Genomic DNA, 16,788 nt, shown 5'->3' on the forward strand with positions numbered 1-16,788 from the left:
ATATTGAAGCCATAAATATTAGGAGGAATGAATTTTTTAAAAAAACCTTCTCACCAAACAATAGGAAAAAAACTTATCAAATGTGATTACATAAAAACTCAAAATATCTAAATAAAAATCATTTTATGAACTGAAAAAAATGTTTGACATAGTATGATGAGGAAAAAATAAAAGTCATAAACTAAACTAAAAGACTTATAAAACAAATTACTACAGTTAAAAAGTTAAGATTTCACTAGTAGTAGATAAATGTAAAATTAAAAATAAGTGACTTTTTTTTTTTTTTTTTTTTTTTGGTTTTTCGAGACCGGGTTTCTCTGTGTAGCTTTGGAGCCTATCCTGGCACTCGCTCTGGAGACCAGGCTGGCCTTGAACTCACAGAGATCCTCCTGCCTTTGCCTTCCGAGTGCTGGGATTAAAAATGTGAGCCACCAACCCCCGGCTAATAAATGACTGAACAAAGTTTTATAAGTGCTACTGCCAGGAACTTGTGGCAAAAGACTTGCCTACCATATGCCAGGCCATAGTATAGGGCAGAGGTCACCACAAACCTGGCACCAGGGATATAAATTAGACTTTCTGGAAGTTATTCTAACAGTGAATTTACTAAATATTCATTTGCTTCATTCTTACACTTTAGATTCTTATAAGACTCCACGCTGAAGTATAATAAATTAAGAGAAAGCCTTACTACTAAAGATATTCGTAATAGTGATATTTATTACCAAAAGCCAGAACAAATTTCACCACTAATGAAAACAATTTCAGACATTCTTTTTTTGTTTGAGACATGGTCTCTAAACGTAATCCTGGCTGTCCTGGAACTCACTATATAAACCAGGCTGGATTTGAACTCACAAAGAGCCAAATGCTTCTGGTTCTGTGAGCTGGGATTAAAGGTGTGCATTAGCACTTAGTGATGCTCCAGAGACATTCTTACAACTCAGATTTTAAAAAGACAATGTAATTTTAAAATGGACAAAGGATTTGAATAGGTATTTCTCCAAAGACAATATACAAAGAGGCAGTAATCTATTGATGAATAACATACTGGTATTATTGCTTTATACACACACATACACATACACATATGTGCAATGTGGATTTTGGTAAATTTTAGCTGTGTTTCCAACTTTGAAAAAAGGCATCTCAGTTTGCCATGTTGAGTTGGCACTGTACAGAAATTAACAGCCAGCACAACACGAGACAAGGTCGGAGACCAGCAACAACTGCAGGGTCAGCAACTTTCAACACCAGCCCATGTTTGTGGCAGCCAGCAGATCAGCCAAGGTTGGCAACTAACAAAGAAGCTTAAAAATATACAGATATGGGCTTCAACGAGTGATCACTATTGTAACTGGACAAACAGCATGTGTTCATCTCCAGCTGGGCCAGGGATGCATTTACAGTCTGTTGTCTCCCCACCTGCTTGGCCCAAGGATATGCCTAGAGAATGAAACAATTTCTACAAAAACTATGTCAGTCTTTGTCCAGTTTCTGTCATAAGTCCTGCAGGAAGCCATAGGCACGTAGCTTAGCATTTTCCCCCTTCTCAGAACACTTCACACTTTGAGGAGTTTCTATAACTTTTCCTTAATGTCTCATTTTTCCTTAATAAATCTACATTGACTTTGCTTATTCCTCCTTTGCCTACAATGTTATCCATCACTGACATGAGACAAAGAACTTAGACACTGTCTCAGGTTGACTTTTAGTGGTTGTTGATTAGCACGGGTCGAGCCTTTCTGGGCTGAGAGATACCACTTTGTTTTCAAAAATCTGCACCACCATGAAACACAATATATTAGCATTTCAATGTTTGAGTTCAGATATTCAAATAATCAGATTACTTTTAAAGCCTATGGTGATGAAATTGTATTCTCTTCATTTTTTTAAAAAGTATTTTTAGTGTTTTTGTTTCAGGGAGAGAAGTTACATAAACATACTTTACCATCCTACAAACTCCCACCTATCTGACTTACACTACAAGGACTAAGGAAGACTGATAGTATGTGCTTATTTGCTCTGATGGTCTGAAAACTTCACTAAAAGTGCAGTGCAGGTAACACCACACAGTCAACTGGAGGAAATTAATTCTGTTACAAACACCTTTGACAAGAGGTATAGCAACAGAAGCAATGCCTCATACTCTACATTGATTTTCCCATCTCTTTGTCTAACATTCTACAAATAGAATTTAAGGGCACTGTGCTGGCTAGTCTTATGTCAACTTGACAGAAGATAAAGTCATCTGAGAGGAAGAAACCTCAATTAAGAAAATGCCTCCAAGCTGGGCTGGTTGGCCTAGGCCTTTAATCTCAAGACTCAGGGGACAGAGGCAGGTGGATCTCTGTGAGTTCAAGGTCAGCCTGGTCTACAGAGCGAGTCCTATGATAGGTTCCAAAGCTACAGAGAGAAACCCTGTCTTCCAAAAAAAAGAAAGAAAAAGAAAAGAATGCCTCCATAAGATTACTCTTAAGGCATTTTCTTGATTACTGATTGATGTGGGAGGGCCCAGACCACTGGGATGGTGCCATCCCTCCATTGGTGGCCCTGGCTTCTATGTGAAAGCAGGGTGAACAAGAATAAGGAGCAAGCCAGTAAGCAGTACTCTCCATGGCCTCGCATCAGGTCCTTCCTGTCCTGACTTCTTTCTATGATAAACAGTGATGTGGATGTATAAGCCAAATAAAGCCTCTCCTTCCCAAGTTGCTTTGGTATGATGTTTTATCACAGCAATAGTAACCCTAACTAGGACAGACACTTTGGTTCAAATATGTGTTAACAATATTTATTATGCAAAAATAAGCATTAATATGGTCAAAATGTGTAATTTACATCTTTCAATTTTCTGACAGCTAAACATCCCCCCCTAGTGGAATGTCTGATTTTTAGGAAAGAAAAAAACCTAGTATGTTCAGTCTTTACTTTTTTTTTTCTGTCTCAACAGTAAAATGTGCACAGCAAAAATCATTTAGTTTGCTTTTCTGCTGCTATGATAAACACCATTCCCAAAAGCAACTTGTAAAAAATGTATTATCTTACACTTCCAGGTCATAGTCCAATACTCAGGGAAGTCAGGGCAGGAACACAGCAGGAAATTAAAACAGAAACCATAGAGGAATGTTGCTTCCTGGGTTGCTCACTGGCTTATGCTCAGCTACACTTTGTTGCTGTTGTTTTGTATCTTGAGACAGGGTTTCTTGTTGTTCTAGAACTCACTATGTAGACAAGGCTGGCCTCAAACTCAGAGATGGACCTGCTTCTGTCTCCCAAGGGCTGGGATTAAAGGCTTGTGCCACCCTTGCCTGGCTCACCTAGATTTCTTATACAGTTCAGGATTGTCTGCCTAGGGATAGTGTAATCCACATCAATCAAAACTTAAAGCAACCCCCACAGTCCAATATGATCTCAAAAGTCTTCTTTCTTCCCAGGTGACTCTAGTTTGTGTTAAGTGAACAATAAAAGCTAACCAGCATAACAGCAAAAACATTTTAGAGAAGATATCTACATTTATCAATGAATTTCAATTTATGTGTACATTTCCTTTAACCTAACAATTCTAATTTTTTAAAAGATTTATTTTAAACGTATGTTTTGCTTGCATGTATATATGTATACTATGTGCATGCCTGGTACCCTCAGAATTCAGAAGAGAGCATCAGCTTCTTTGGAACTTGAGTTTTAGATAGTTGTGAGCCATCATGTGGGCATAAGAAACCAAACCCAGGGTTTCTGCAAGAGCAACAAATGTTTTAACTGCTTAGCTATTAATTCTAACTCAGCTCTAAGCTATTAATTCTATAAGGGGGACTTTTACTACCTACACATTGAGTGTGGCAGCACATGCCTGGAATCCAAGTACTTAGGAGGCTGAAGCAGATGAATATGAGTTCAAGGCCAAGCTGAACTAGGTTCATAGCAAGACCTTACCCCTCAATCCACACACACACTCCACTAAAGAAATAAAAAAATTTTCATTACTTTTTTTTGTCAGAATTCTAAGCAACAAAGATAAATAAAAAGGGCGTTTGTTCCCTTTCTTTCAAGCCAATAACTATTGACAACTCCTACAAAATTGATCACTAGGCTTTATTAGTTCCACAGCTATTTCAGTTCTTTCCAACATCTTACTTGTCAGTGTTTCTTTAAGACTCAAAAACTTTAAAAGGTTCAGAGAGAAAATGAGTACTCTCAAGAGAGCAAAGGAAAGTACGATTTTCTGCAGCACATTGTTAGCAAAACTAAGTAATCAAAATGCCAACTTAATTGTAAATGTGAACAATACAGTCTCTTTGGAGATTCAATTGCAGTATTCAGTCTTTCAAAGAATTTCAACAGTCCCTCTAATATTTTTCTGTATCCTTATAATATATAAGGCAGAAACCATTAGTTGTGCTAATGCTTTCTTACCCTGAATTTTCACTGGCCTATCAGGTGACAAAAGTACATAACTTAAGTGAAGTTACAGCATTGTGGTTTGAGTCATCGCTTGGGCCCGGTCCCACTAATGAGAATAAAACCAATTTTTGGATATAAAACTGGGGGACCAAAGTATTTCTACTATGGAAAATTTTGAGATCCAGCCTTTGGTCTCACTAAACATGGAGCATAGGAAAGCTCAGACCTCACCATTGTATTGTTAAGGCCAGTAAGGCTACTATTGTTTAACATGGCCTCAGGGTAATATGCCTCTTATTTGCATCTGTATGTGCCTAAGCATCTGAATAGGCCCTCACCTGGGCGGAGGAGGAGCCAGAGGTGTGTGAGTAACTTGTGAGGACTGAAGGTTAGGAGAGAGGGGCCAGTGACCAGAGGAGAGAGGAGAACAAAGAGGGATGGTTCCCTCTTGGTCATGGCAGGACGGTTAAGAAACACCAGAAAAGATGGCTAATAAAGAAATGACTCTAGTTCCACAACATGGAACTGAGAGCTCTCTGAAGATGACAAGTTGCCTGTGTTTGATCTTTATCGCCGTTGGGCTGCTGGGAGCTTCCAGGTCCACACACCCCAACTCAGGCCGAACCTCATGGCTGTTGTGGGTTAAAGCCAAGACAAGCCGGGTCACGACATAAAACATCCTGAAGGGTATAGTTCCACTTAACTCCTTGCTCAAATCAAACTCAGAATAGTCTGTGTTCAACAGGATTTGTGAACAAACTTTCCAGAACAAGCCTAGTTTTGTTTACAGCAAAACTTCTCTCCAGATAAACCATGAAGTAAAGACATGAACACCTAGAATAAAAAACTCCTACAAGGCCCTAAGGCCAATAACAGGATACCAGAGTCAATTCCCAGTAAATACTAGACTACAGATGTCCTGAGAAGAAGTTGGACCTGGCTTACAATACCAAGTTGCCACAGGTTACATTCAGCACCTATAAATGGGTACCATCATGCAGGGGAAAAGATGTCATAGTACCAATCTGAGGTGAGAATCACATTGGCCCAAAACAAAGAAAATTCAGTTGGTCAGACTATATAACTAATTACAATGGGAAAAACTTAAGAGTTCCTAGGCACAAAAAGGAAAACATAGGGCCTTAAAACAGGCTATGCCACCTGGATGAAACAATCAATTTGGGCGCATGCTCCAGTCCAGTCTTTAACAAAGATTGTCATAGTCTTGTAGTACTGCCTCAATGACCCTGTATAGCCCCAAGGTTGGTGTCCATTTGGGAACAGCATAACTTATATAGGATCACTCATCAATTATGACTTGACTTGTGAAAATGTTAACTGCTGTGTGAGTCAAAGTTCTCAGAAATTTTTACAGGACTGATTAACTGATTAGAGCTTCCACCAACCCAACAGGCTAAGAATGCCACCAGATAGCATCTGAGGCCGATAGTTGAGATCTCCCCACTTTATAGTACCTCCTTTGAGATGAGAATTGTAGTTTTGAATCAACAAATGTATCTTGTTCAACTGGTATTTGGAACACCACACTGTTTTCTTGGTCACATTGGTAATACTGAAGGGTGATACTGAAGTGAGTGAATGTTGGGAGCTCTGTCATCAGATGAGAACTAGATATTCCACAACCCATCCTTAGCCTGCCCCAGGCCAGTGATAACAAATGCATTAGCAGCACAGAGAAGCAAAAGCTCAAAGCCTAGACAGCTGAACTTCATGCTTGAATTGTTATTATATGGCTTTCTGCTTACAGACACAGGGTACTAACTCAGTCACTGACTACTATCCTGTAAAAAAAAAAAAAAAAAAGATACAATTTGGGGCTTGTTTCATGGCTGAGGATACTGACTAGAATAAGGAATCCTGGCACCTGAGACTGAGTGTTTGTGTGCAGTCTTTCTATAGAACTTGAGGTGACAATAGCCTTTCCACACTTCAACCACCTGATGATCTGACAGCAAGACAATATTTATCCTTCCTGGCTGCTCTTTGTACAAATTTCTTATAAACCCACATGGTAAAACCAACTTGTTGAAACTTCCAATATCAAACATGTGCCCAGCTAGGATGGTTCTAAAACTTATGACTAGACTGGAATCTTTCCGGAGAGAGCCTCTGGATGTTGAGTATGTTCTGCTTCAGCTGTTCTATTCCAGCCCATAGGGTTACATATGACCATCTGTCTACTGCATTGGCTTGAACAAAGTCTAAGCCAAAGGCATGTCCTCCTATGTTGGTTACTAGTCCAGAACAATCTGCAGGATCACTCTGCCTCAAGAGTCTTTTAACATGGCTATGATCCTAAGATGACAGCTACCTGAGAGACCCTACACAATGACACCAAACAGGGCTGCTCCCACATTCCTGACACATAGAAAAGTTATAAGGTAATATTTTTGTTGTTTCAACAGGATAAATGTTGGAAAATTTGTTACACAGAAATAAATAATTAAAAGATGATAGCTTGCCAATCAGTTAACTGCTGGCAGCATGCATAACTGGTTCCACAACCTCAAAGACTTTCACTGGGAGCCTAAAACCATCTCCTAGCTAGCTTAAAGCACATATGAGCTCAGCACCAGTTTCATCACATTCAGTGATGTGAAGATGTATAGCTGTGATTGCTGTAATAAAAAGCTAAATGGCCAGTAGCAAGACAGGAGAGAAAGGCAGGACTTTTGGGCAGAGAGAGATTGCTGGGAAGAAGAAGGCAGGTTGCCAACCTGATACTGAGGAAGCAGCATGAGCAGTATAGAGTAAAGGTAACCAAGCCATGTAAAAGAATGTAGATTAAAAGACATGGGTTAATTTAAGTTATAAGAATTAGCTAGGAACAAGCTTAAGCTAATGCTGAGCTTTCATAATTAATAAATCTGTGCTTTTTTGTGAACTGGTAGCCCAAAGAAAATCCATCAACAAGAAGGTACTCTTAAATGAAAGAGGGAGGAAAAGATGAGACAGATTGGAAATAGCCCCAAAGTAACCACAAGAGAACACTGGTATTTATGAACTCAATGAAAACTTTTCATGTATAAAGGACTATGGGAAATAGGCATAGAGGAATGTTCAATGACAAAAAGTCTCTTTAAGTTCTCTTTGCTTCCAAACTGAGTTTCTCTACTCTGGCCACACTGTCTACATGCAAAGCCAGAGGTGACAAGAAGGTCTGTGTCATTTCCTGAGAAAATTGATTATGGTATACTCTTCCTTACTTTGGATAGGAATTTGTATCAGGACCAAAGGAAGAATGTTGGAGTGTCCGTATATCTCTGATTGAAAGGATTGAGGGCTGATTTTTGTTACAAAATTCTTTTTCTATCTCTTTATTCTCCTAATATTTTATTACAGCACAATGTTAATCTGAAAATCATATCAGATTTACACACTGGTATGCAACTATAAAGTTCTAACAGTAAAGGATGCTGCTTAGCTGTTTATGACTTATAAAGAAAGTTTATTTGGAGGGGAATGTTCTAAAGGAGAACCCAGTAATTCTCTTATTGACATCAGTGTAAATTGCTTCCTCCTCAGATCAATGCATTAAAAAGTCAATTTTAATACATGATGTGCCTTAGCATTGACAGTAGTATGCTTAGAAATAATACTCAATACCTTCAGAATTTTATAAATGAAAAGACAAAATGATGTAATTATACTTAGTCTGTACACTATGATTATTCTTGCTAGTAAGGATGATCTGGGGACAAATGGATGTATTTTTTTCCAATTTATATGGTGATTGTCATATAGGTGAATTAAAACATGCTATTCTCTTCAGGGCAGCACATTTTCCTCTATACATACAAATAGTAATAAAGGGATAAGTCAAAAAAAAAAAAGAGGGTACTCTTAAATTTTTTATGACACAAATGTGCTATTGTGCTATAACGGAACCCTGGTTTATTCACTCTTCCTCATCTCAACCACTGTAGTGACTAAGTATGGGAACTGTTTCTCATAGGACAAAAAAATCTGTTATCACAATATGCTCAAGTTACCTCAATTTCCAGAACCTGAAATTCCAGTTGAAATGTAACCATGCTGCAATTTCCTGATAATCTGTGTCTCTGTAGAATTTTCTTTGTATCTGTTAATTAGAAAATCAAATATTTTATTTAAAAGAATTCTTTTCTTCAAATACTTATTTAAGTGAATATCTACTTGTGAGTAGATTTATGAAAATATACATTAGTAATCCCCTTAAAGAATCTGGAAGGGTGGTTGGTGAACACCTTTAATCCCAGCACTCAGGAAGCTGGATTTCTATGAGTTCCAGGCCATTCTGGTCTATAAAATGAGTTCCAGGACAGCCAGGGCTGTTACACAGAGAAACCCTGTCTCAAAAAACAAAACAAAAATCTGGAAGAGATGGCTCAGTGGTAAAGATCACTGCCTGCTCTTTCAGAGGACCCGGGTTCAATTCCCAGGACCCACGAGACAGCTCACTGTCTGTAACTGCAAGGTCTGACACCTTCACAAAGACATACATGCAGGCAAAACATAATGCACATAAAATAAATAATAAATAAATTTAAAAAAATCTGGAAGGTCATGTCAAAGAAGTTGGCTTTATAAAATAGAATTACTAAAAATGTATACTTTCAAGTTCTCAAGTATATCAATGGTTAAGAAACACACACACACACACACACACACACACCCCTAAATAAGTTTGAATCATGTTAACTGTCATGTTTTATTTTTCACTATTTTCTATTTATTTATTTATTTTGAGACAGGTCTCTCAATACAGTCCTTGCTATCCTGGAACTCACTATGTAAACCATGTTGACCTCAAACTCACAGAGATTTGCCTGTCTCTGCCTCCAGAATACTAGGATTAAAAGCATGTACCCCACATCCAGCCTCTAATTTTTTTTTCATATGTGTGTGTGCACACGTGTGTGTGTGTGTGTGTGTGTGTGTGTGTGTGTGTGTGTGTGTGTGTGTGTGTGTAGGTCAGAGTTGAGGGATCAGTTCTCTTATTCTACTATGTGGATTCCAGGGAGAGAACTCTGGTCACCATTAGGTTGAGTGTAGGGCCTTTTTCTGCTGAGCCATCCATCTGCTGAGCCATCCATTGAAAATTTGAATGAAAGTTTGTATGGATTTATCTTGACATTACTGCAATTACCACAACTGTACCAGAGTAATACTAGCTGGCTTTTCCTACAGTTTCCAAACAAATTTAATACCATTATAATCATATATGGACATTATAGCTGGCCTCTGGTTCCTGATATTCACCTGACTCTAATATTAAGACACAAAAGGTACCTTTGTCCTAACCCATCAATGTATCCATCTTTCTAACTCACATTTCAAGGATTCAATTGGCATTTACCAAAACTCAGAACCAGACTGCAGTATAAACTGCAGTCTACAATTCTAGATCTTCATGCCTTTCTTGCTTTGGTATCATAGTCCTTTGGGGCTGGTCTCATATATTACTACCAAGTTATTTCAAGACATGGCTAAAAACAATAAATTACATCTGTGTGTTTACTTTTCTTACCCCTCAAATCCCCACTAATGGTATGCATAGTGCTGCACATCTTCAATCCCAGCACTAGAGAAGCAGAGGCAACTGGATCACTATGTGTTCCAGACTAGCCAAGGCTACATAGAGAGACACCATCTTAAAAACAAAGCAAAACAACAACAAAGCCTACTAAAATGGGCCAAGTTGGCCCATTTAACTTGGCCAAGATGTGTTACATTTGTTTACGCTGTGGAATGACTTTAACTATGTAAAGGTGTGTTACATTTGTTGGTGCTGCATTTGTTTAATGATGAAAATATGTGTTGCTGTTTCACCTTGCTTGCCTAAGGCACCTGAATGGTCTAATGAAAAGCTCTATTGCCAATAGCCAGGCAGAAGAGGGATAGGCAAGGCTGGTAGGCAGAGAGAATAAGTAGGAGAACGAGTGAAGAGGAGGAGGAGAGACTGAGGAACAGAGACAGGGAGATAAGATAGGGCCAGCCATCCAGGTAAACGCTAGCTAGCTAGACAGATTAGGATACACAGAAACAAAGGGCAAAAAGTCCAAAGGCAAAACATAGATGAAGAGCTGGGCATTGGTGGTGCACGCCTTTAATTCCTGCACTCGGGAGGCAGAGGCAGGCGGATCTCTGTGAGTTCGAGGCCAGCCTGGTCTCCAGAGCGAGTGCCAGGATAGGCTCCAAAGCTACACAGAGAAACCCTGTCTCGAAAAATCAAAAACAAAACAAAACAAAACAAAAAAAAAACAACAAACAAAAAAAAAACATAGATGAAGAGAAACAGGTTAAGTTCAAAGAGCTAGCCAGAAACAAGCCTAATCTAAGCCAAGCATTCAAAACTAATAAGTCTCCATGTCATGATTTGGGAGCTGGTTGGTGGTCCAAAAGAAAAGGGCTGGTACAAAAATGAGTACAAATGGTATGTTTGAAATACACTAAGCATACTTTAAATGCTTAAAATGTAATACTCTTGACACCTCAATCATTTTTACATGTGTTTACTCATGTAACCAGCACCCAAGTCAAGAGGTCCCAATTTTATAGTACCTTCTAAATTTCCCTTGTCTTCTACTACAGACTATTCCTTATCTCCCAAGAGTTAAGAATTATCCTGACTACATGTAGGTATGTAGTTTTACTAAGCAAGTTCTTTCTAGGAGAACACAATACTGCAAAGATAAAGAGACCTGGAAAGAAAGAACTTCATTCTGGAAGCTGGAAACCAGATGGATGAAATAGTAGTGCACAGACCCGGAAGATATAGAACTGAAACCCAATGTAATAAAAAAAGCACAGAAGCAGGTCCATTATGTAACAGAATGCCAGGGAGCCATTCTGAATTGATAGCAACAACTTATTCTACAGCTAGAGATGAGTGCAGACGCTGGATGTGGTGGTACGTGCCTGCAATCCCAGAACTTGGAAGGCTGAGGTAGTGTATTAGGAGTTCAGGACACATTGCAAAGTTCAAGAAGGAAGACAGTAAAGCAAGGAGTGGGGAGACCAGAGCAAGATACAGAGGAAGGAGAAAGAACATCCCATTTTGAAACTTACTATCAAGCTACTATAATCCAGAAATGTGGTGTTAGCAAAAGTATAAATAAATAGACCAAATGGACAAAATAGCCATGAAATAAACTAACAAAATAGTAAACTTATTTTTGAAAAAAAAAAAAAAAGTCAGTGAAGAAAGGCTGCTTTAGTTGAAAAATATGTTGGACATCTGAATGTAAAAAAATAAATCTAAGCACTGACTTTTATAAAAATTTAAAACAGATCACAGACATACACAATAAGAACAAAAATACATAATTCATAGAGTATAATACTGAAGAAAATCCAGGTGATCTTCGGCTTTTCCTTTAAAAAAAAAAAAAATCAAAGAACCAGCCTGATGAGACTGCTTGGGGGATCACATTACTTGGTAACAAGCTCAACAACCCAACTTTGATACCTGGACCCATAGAGTAGAAGGGAAGAAGCAACTCCTTCAATTCAATTTGTCCTCTGGTATGTGTGCCCCCACACACACACTAAATATACAAATGTAATTTAAAAAAACTAATAACACGGCCAAAATGTGGTAAAGATAAATCTTGAATGGAATCTTAAGAAATAACATAGATGACTTTATTTTGCAGACAAGATGCTCAGGCCCACATAAATACTGTGACTTGAGTCTAAATTTTGCTTTTTGCATCATGAAAGTACCAATATAGTATACATATATATACATATATATATCAATAAAGTATACATATATAGATTACATATATATACATTATAATAAACTTTAAGTACTTTTTAAATTTGAATAGACTATTGTTTTCATTGCAGTAATAAAATTTTTTTTTTTTTTAGAAAATTGGGAATACATTGGAGAAAACTGTTTTAGAAAAAAATATTTTTTCCTAGTCTCTTTCCTTTGAATATTTATTCTCCAAAATGCATTCATACCACATCTCATTTTAATATGTGTGTGTCATGCCATTGTACAATGTAGAAACCAGCATGTAAAATAGTCACTTAATACTTATCCTCCAAGTGTACAGTTATTAGAAGAAATAGAAGACAGTGTAGGATGAAAAGATTTCTTTTAGTGAAAATCATCTTTGAAAGTAATTTGCTTCAGATTGAGCCATTCTCAGCAAATTCACACCTCCTCTCAAAGTACTTTAATTTCAGTACTTTTTACATTTGAACAGACTAATTTTTTTTTCTTTTTTTAAGTAAAGGGTAGGGATAGGGCTAGGGGTTAGGTCAGTTGGTAGAGCTTTTGCCTTGTAAGCAATAGGATTCCTGGAATAATCATGATAAAAAGGAGGAAGAGATCTACCAGGAGCTGGGGGAAGGACTGAGAGTCATGCGGCCAGTGAGCCTGGAGTGTGTAATGCAGAAGCTGGAAGGCAGGCAGGCTTTGCCTCAGCAAGGTGGAGAGAGAACAGAACCCTTAAAGTTGTCCTCTGCTCTCCACAAGCACACTGTGACATGTCTACCTTGCCCCAACACGCACTCATAATAAAATTTAAATTCATATCCAGGTCAAAAACAATACTTACCCTTTTCTGTCACTTCATTGTTTGTAATGTCCTCAGTTTTGGAATAATTTCTTATATTGATGCCAGTAAGTTTACTTAGAAATGAAACTTCAGATTTTAAATGTGCAAGCTGACTTTTCAGGTCTCTCCAGGATTTCCATCCCTCAGAATCTGACTGGGGAAATTTCTGAAATGATTTCCTGAAAAGCAAGTGTCAGAAATAGTTACTTGACAACTAGTAAGTGTTTTACTTTCTACACAAACTTACCTCTAGATTCTACTCCTAGTACTGAAGGTGGGGGCTTGGAGAGATGGCTCAGTGGCTTAAGAGCACTGGCTGTTCTTCCAGAGGACCCAATTTTGACTTCCAGCACCCACATGGTGGCTTACAAGTCTGTAACTCCAGTTCCAGGGGCTCTCACACCCTGTTCTGGCCTCTAGTGAGCACTAGGCACACATGTAGGACATAGACACACATACAGCCAGAACTGGGACATTCGGAAGCTTTTTGAGCTTAGGGAGTTCCAAGTAAAATGGTGGCCTATAGCCACCTCTGTATGACCTGGTGAAGGAGAGTGTCATGATAAGAAAAAAAAAAAAAAAAAAAAAAAAAAAAGACTCTACTCAAGGCAGGAGGAGAGGGAGAGAACACTTCTGAAATTCAGGAAAATAGAGGTAACAGGAAATCATATTAAATGAAATAAGCCCAAAAGACAAATGCTACTTGTTTTCTCTCACCCAGATTTAAAGTTCTAGTTTTCCCTGCTCCGTGTGTGTGTGTGTGTGTGTGTGTGTGTGTGTGTGTGTGTGTGTGTGTGTGTTTCTATGTGAGTATAGGTCATGAAACTAGAAAGAGGATCGTAAGAGGGGAAGAAGCCTTTAAGTGGTTCAGGAGGAATAAATGGTAATTCAGTTTGCGGAGGGGAAAGCAGAAAGAGACCTACAGGAGGAAGAAAGAGAACCAACTTTGAGGGATGGCGAAAGAGAATGGATGGGAACAAAAGATAACATATATATATGAAGATGCTATGGTGAAATCAACTACTTTGTATGTTAACTAACAAAAAAAATTAAAGAGAAGGAATAACCTCATTATTTCTAGTCAGTATAGTAGTGGAAGCAATTAGGTAAAAGAAATTTTAGCAAGAAAAATCCTGGAAGAGGGGGAGCTTACCAAATCAAGATCACTGAGCCAATAGCAAAGCCAGGATTTGAAGGCATGCAACTTTGGAATCAAACTGTGTGGACACATGGATATAGCTAAACAACCTTGTTCCAATTTCCCAGCTGCCAATCCAGGCAACCATTAAGATCACTTTGAAAGTACCCTGGAGGATCTGCAAGATGGCTCTGCACATAAAAGTACTTGTTGCACTGACACTGGAATTTTATCCCATTGGAAGGAGAGAACTGACACCTGAAGGTGTCCTATATATTCACACACAACACAATAGTAATTTAAAAGATTAAGTAGCTTGGTACACAGGTCTCAATCTTCCTTCACCACAGTGAGAAAAAATTCACATTAAATCCACACACTGACACTTAATGTCTTCCCTAATCTAAATTCTAACTTTGAACTCCATTACTGAGAATTCTAGATAAATAATCTACTATATCATACTGGGCTTGTATTGACATCTTGTGGTGAGGAAAGAAACTATTTTTCTCTATGGCATGACATAGTGCTTGCTTCTCAGACTTTTTTCGTTTCGTTTTGTTTTTTTAAGAAATGGTTTCTCTGTTTAATGGCCCTGGTCCTGGCTGTCCTGGAACTCACTCTTAGACCAGGCTAGCCTCAAACTCAGAGATATGCCTGCCCCTCTCTGCCTCTTGAGTGCTGGGACTAAAGGTGTATAACACCACCACCCGGCCCAGCTTCTGCTTCTCAAACTTTTAAGTGTGTATACAAAGGGTAAAGGGACAGGCTGTCTTGATAAAATGCAAATTCTAATTTGGAAAGTGGAGGTGGAGTCAGCCTGGTGGCATCACCAACTCATAGGTAATCCTAATGCTTCCAATATGTGGGTCACAGTCTTGCTTGTGGAAGAGCATATATAGGCCAGTGCACATTTCTCTTTTCCTTTTATCAATTACAACTTTCTCCTATTTGATTTTTTTAAGGACCGCTCCACATTTTCCTGCACTCCAAAGGTTCTTTTCAGTGCGGAAAAATCTCATTCTCTGCAACTGTTCCAAATTATACCCAATAAAATAAAGGCAGTTTGTTTTCATGTTTAGGACACTAAATTACTGTTAGTTCCAGCCTTCCTTCTTCTCTTTGAGTTGAGGAAAATGCTTGGACTTTGCGTTCTACTAGGGACTTAGGTAAGCTATTTAACTCTCTGATACTCAGGTTCCATTACCTTTAAATAGGGATTAGCAACAGAGGACTGTCTCTATTTCCTATAGATGGCATTAACCATACATCAATCTATTTCGCCCAAGCTGTATTTCAGACGTCATTTCTGTCATTAACTATACCACTACCATCAGTTTGAAGTGAAGTTGAGTGAATTCCTGACCTACAGAGTAAGTATGTCTCCAAACCTATTTAAAATAAATAAATAAATAAATAAATAAAAAGGCGCACGCCTTTAATCCCAGCACTCAGGAGGAAGAGGTAGGTGGATCTCTGAGAGTTCGAGGCCAGGCCTGGCTCCAAAGCTACAGAGAAACACTGTCTCAATGAACAAACACCCAACTGTAAAATCGTTTCCCGAAGGTGAGGCTGCTTAAAGAAACGCAGGACGTCCTCATTGATTCTCATCAACCGGTCAAAACAACCCTTAAGAAAACTATCTTCTGCTGGCTATAATCAAGCCAAGAGCGGCAACCGCAGTGCTCACACTCTCATGTCACTGTCCTCACTGAACCGATACTGACTGCTGATTCGAGTCCATGTTTGGGGAGGTCTCCCGTTACAGTATTCAGCACCCGGCGTGCAGGGAGTGCGAGCCCCGAGCCTTCGGGAGGTTGGTAGGTCGGCCGGGGGCTACGGTGCTTGGGCCCGCGGGGCGGACTGGAGCCACGTACCGGGCTCCGGACGTCTTCTCCCAGGGCTTTGACAGCATACTGCACTCCCGCTGCAGCGCCGCGACCTCCGCCTCCAAGGCGCGCAGTTCGCGGGTCTCAGGATCCATGGCTCCCGCAGCAAAAGCTGTGGCCCAAAACTCTGTCAGAGCGCCTGGCTCGCCCGGCGCTTCAAGCAGCTCCCGCTCCCGGCGCGGACCAATCCGGAGCTCGCGGGGGTGGGAGGGGGCGGCTGTCTCCCGGCGCGCACCATTCGGAGTTCGCGGAGATGGGGGGAAGAGCGGCTGTTTCCCGGCGCGCACCATTAGGAGCTCGCGGGGGGGGGGAAGGCGGCTGTCTCCCGGCGCGCACCATTCGGAGTTCGGGGGGGGGGAAGCGGCTGTCTCCCGGCGCGCACCATTAGGAGCTCGCGGGGGAGAGGCTGCTCCCGATGCGGACCAATCGGGAGCTCGCGCTGGGGGGAGAGGCCGCCTCCCGGCGCGCACCATTCGGAGTTCGCGGTGGGGGGGAGAGGCTGCCTCCCGGCGTGCACCATTCGGAGTTCGTGGAGGGGGAGCGGCTGTCTCCCGGTGCGCACCATTCAGGAGCTCGCGGGGGGGGGAGAGGCTGCTTGGCGACGCGTGTCCGCCCCACCCTCAAACAACGTTCAGGACCCTTACGTCCCTCAGAACGTTGCGACCCCCGAAGCTTCTGAGAGTTGGTTCGTTCCAAATCGAAGGTCAAGCTCCAACGGCCGCACACCCCCTCCAACGGTCTCTGAGCTCCGCGAACCCCTACGTCACTGAGAGGGCGGTCTCGG

The 16,788-nt window shown here is 40.2% G+C and overlaps 1 protein-coding gene across 2 annotated transcripts in view; it reads right to left on the bottom strand.

The window, feature by feature from the left end:
- The window catches only part of Cenpp (centromere protein P), a 199,421-nt gene extending 183,161 nt beyond the window's left edge, over window positions 1-16,260 (bottom strand). The window contains exons 1-3 of one of the 2 annotated variants that reach the window (XM_027409941.2): window positions 15,993-16,260; window positions 12,978-13,156; window positions 8,415-8,503 (exon numbers count right to left, since the gene is read on the bottom strand). In XM_027409941.2, the coding sequence (XP_027265742.1) occupies window positions 8,415-8,503; window positions 12,978-13,156; window positions 15,993-16,099 (375 nt within the window). In that variant the 5' untranslated portion in view covers window positions 16,100-16,260. The remainder of the gene's footprint in view (window positions 1-8,414; window positions 8,504-12,977; window positions 13,157-15,992) is intronic. The other variant, XM_027409940.2, reaches the window with a different exon arrangement.
- Window positions 16,261-16,788: the final 528 nt, after the last annotated feature.

The sequence above is a fragment of the Cricetulus griseus genome, chromosome 3 (assembly GCF_003668045.3).
Source record: "Cricetulus griseus strain 17A/GY chromosome 3, alternate assembly CriGri-PICRH-1.0, whole genome shotgun sequence".
NCBI classification, from domain to species: Eukaryota; Metazoa; Chordata; class Mammalia; order Rodentia; family Cricetidae; genus Cricetulus; species Cricetulus griseus.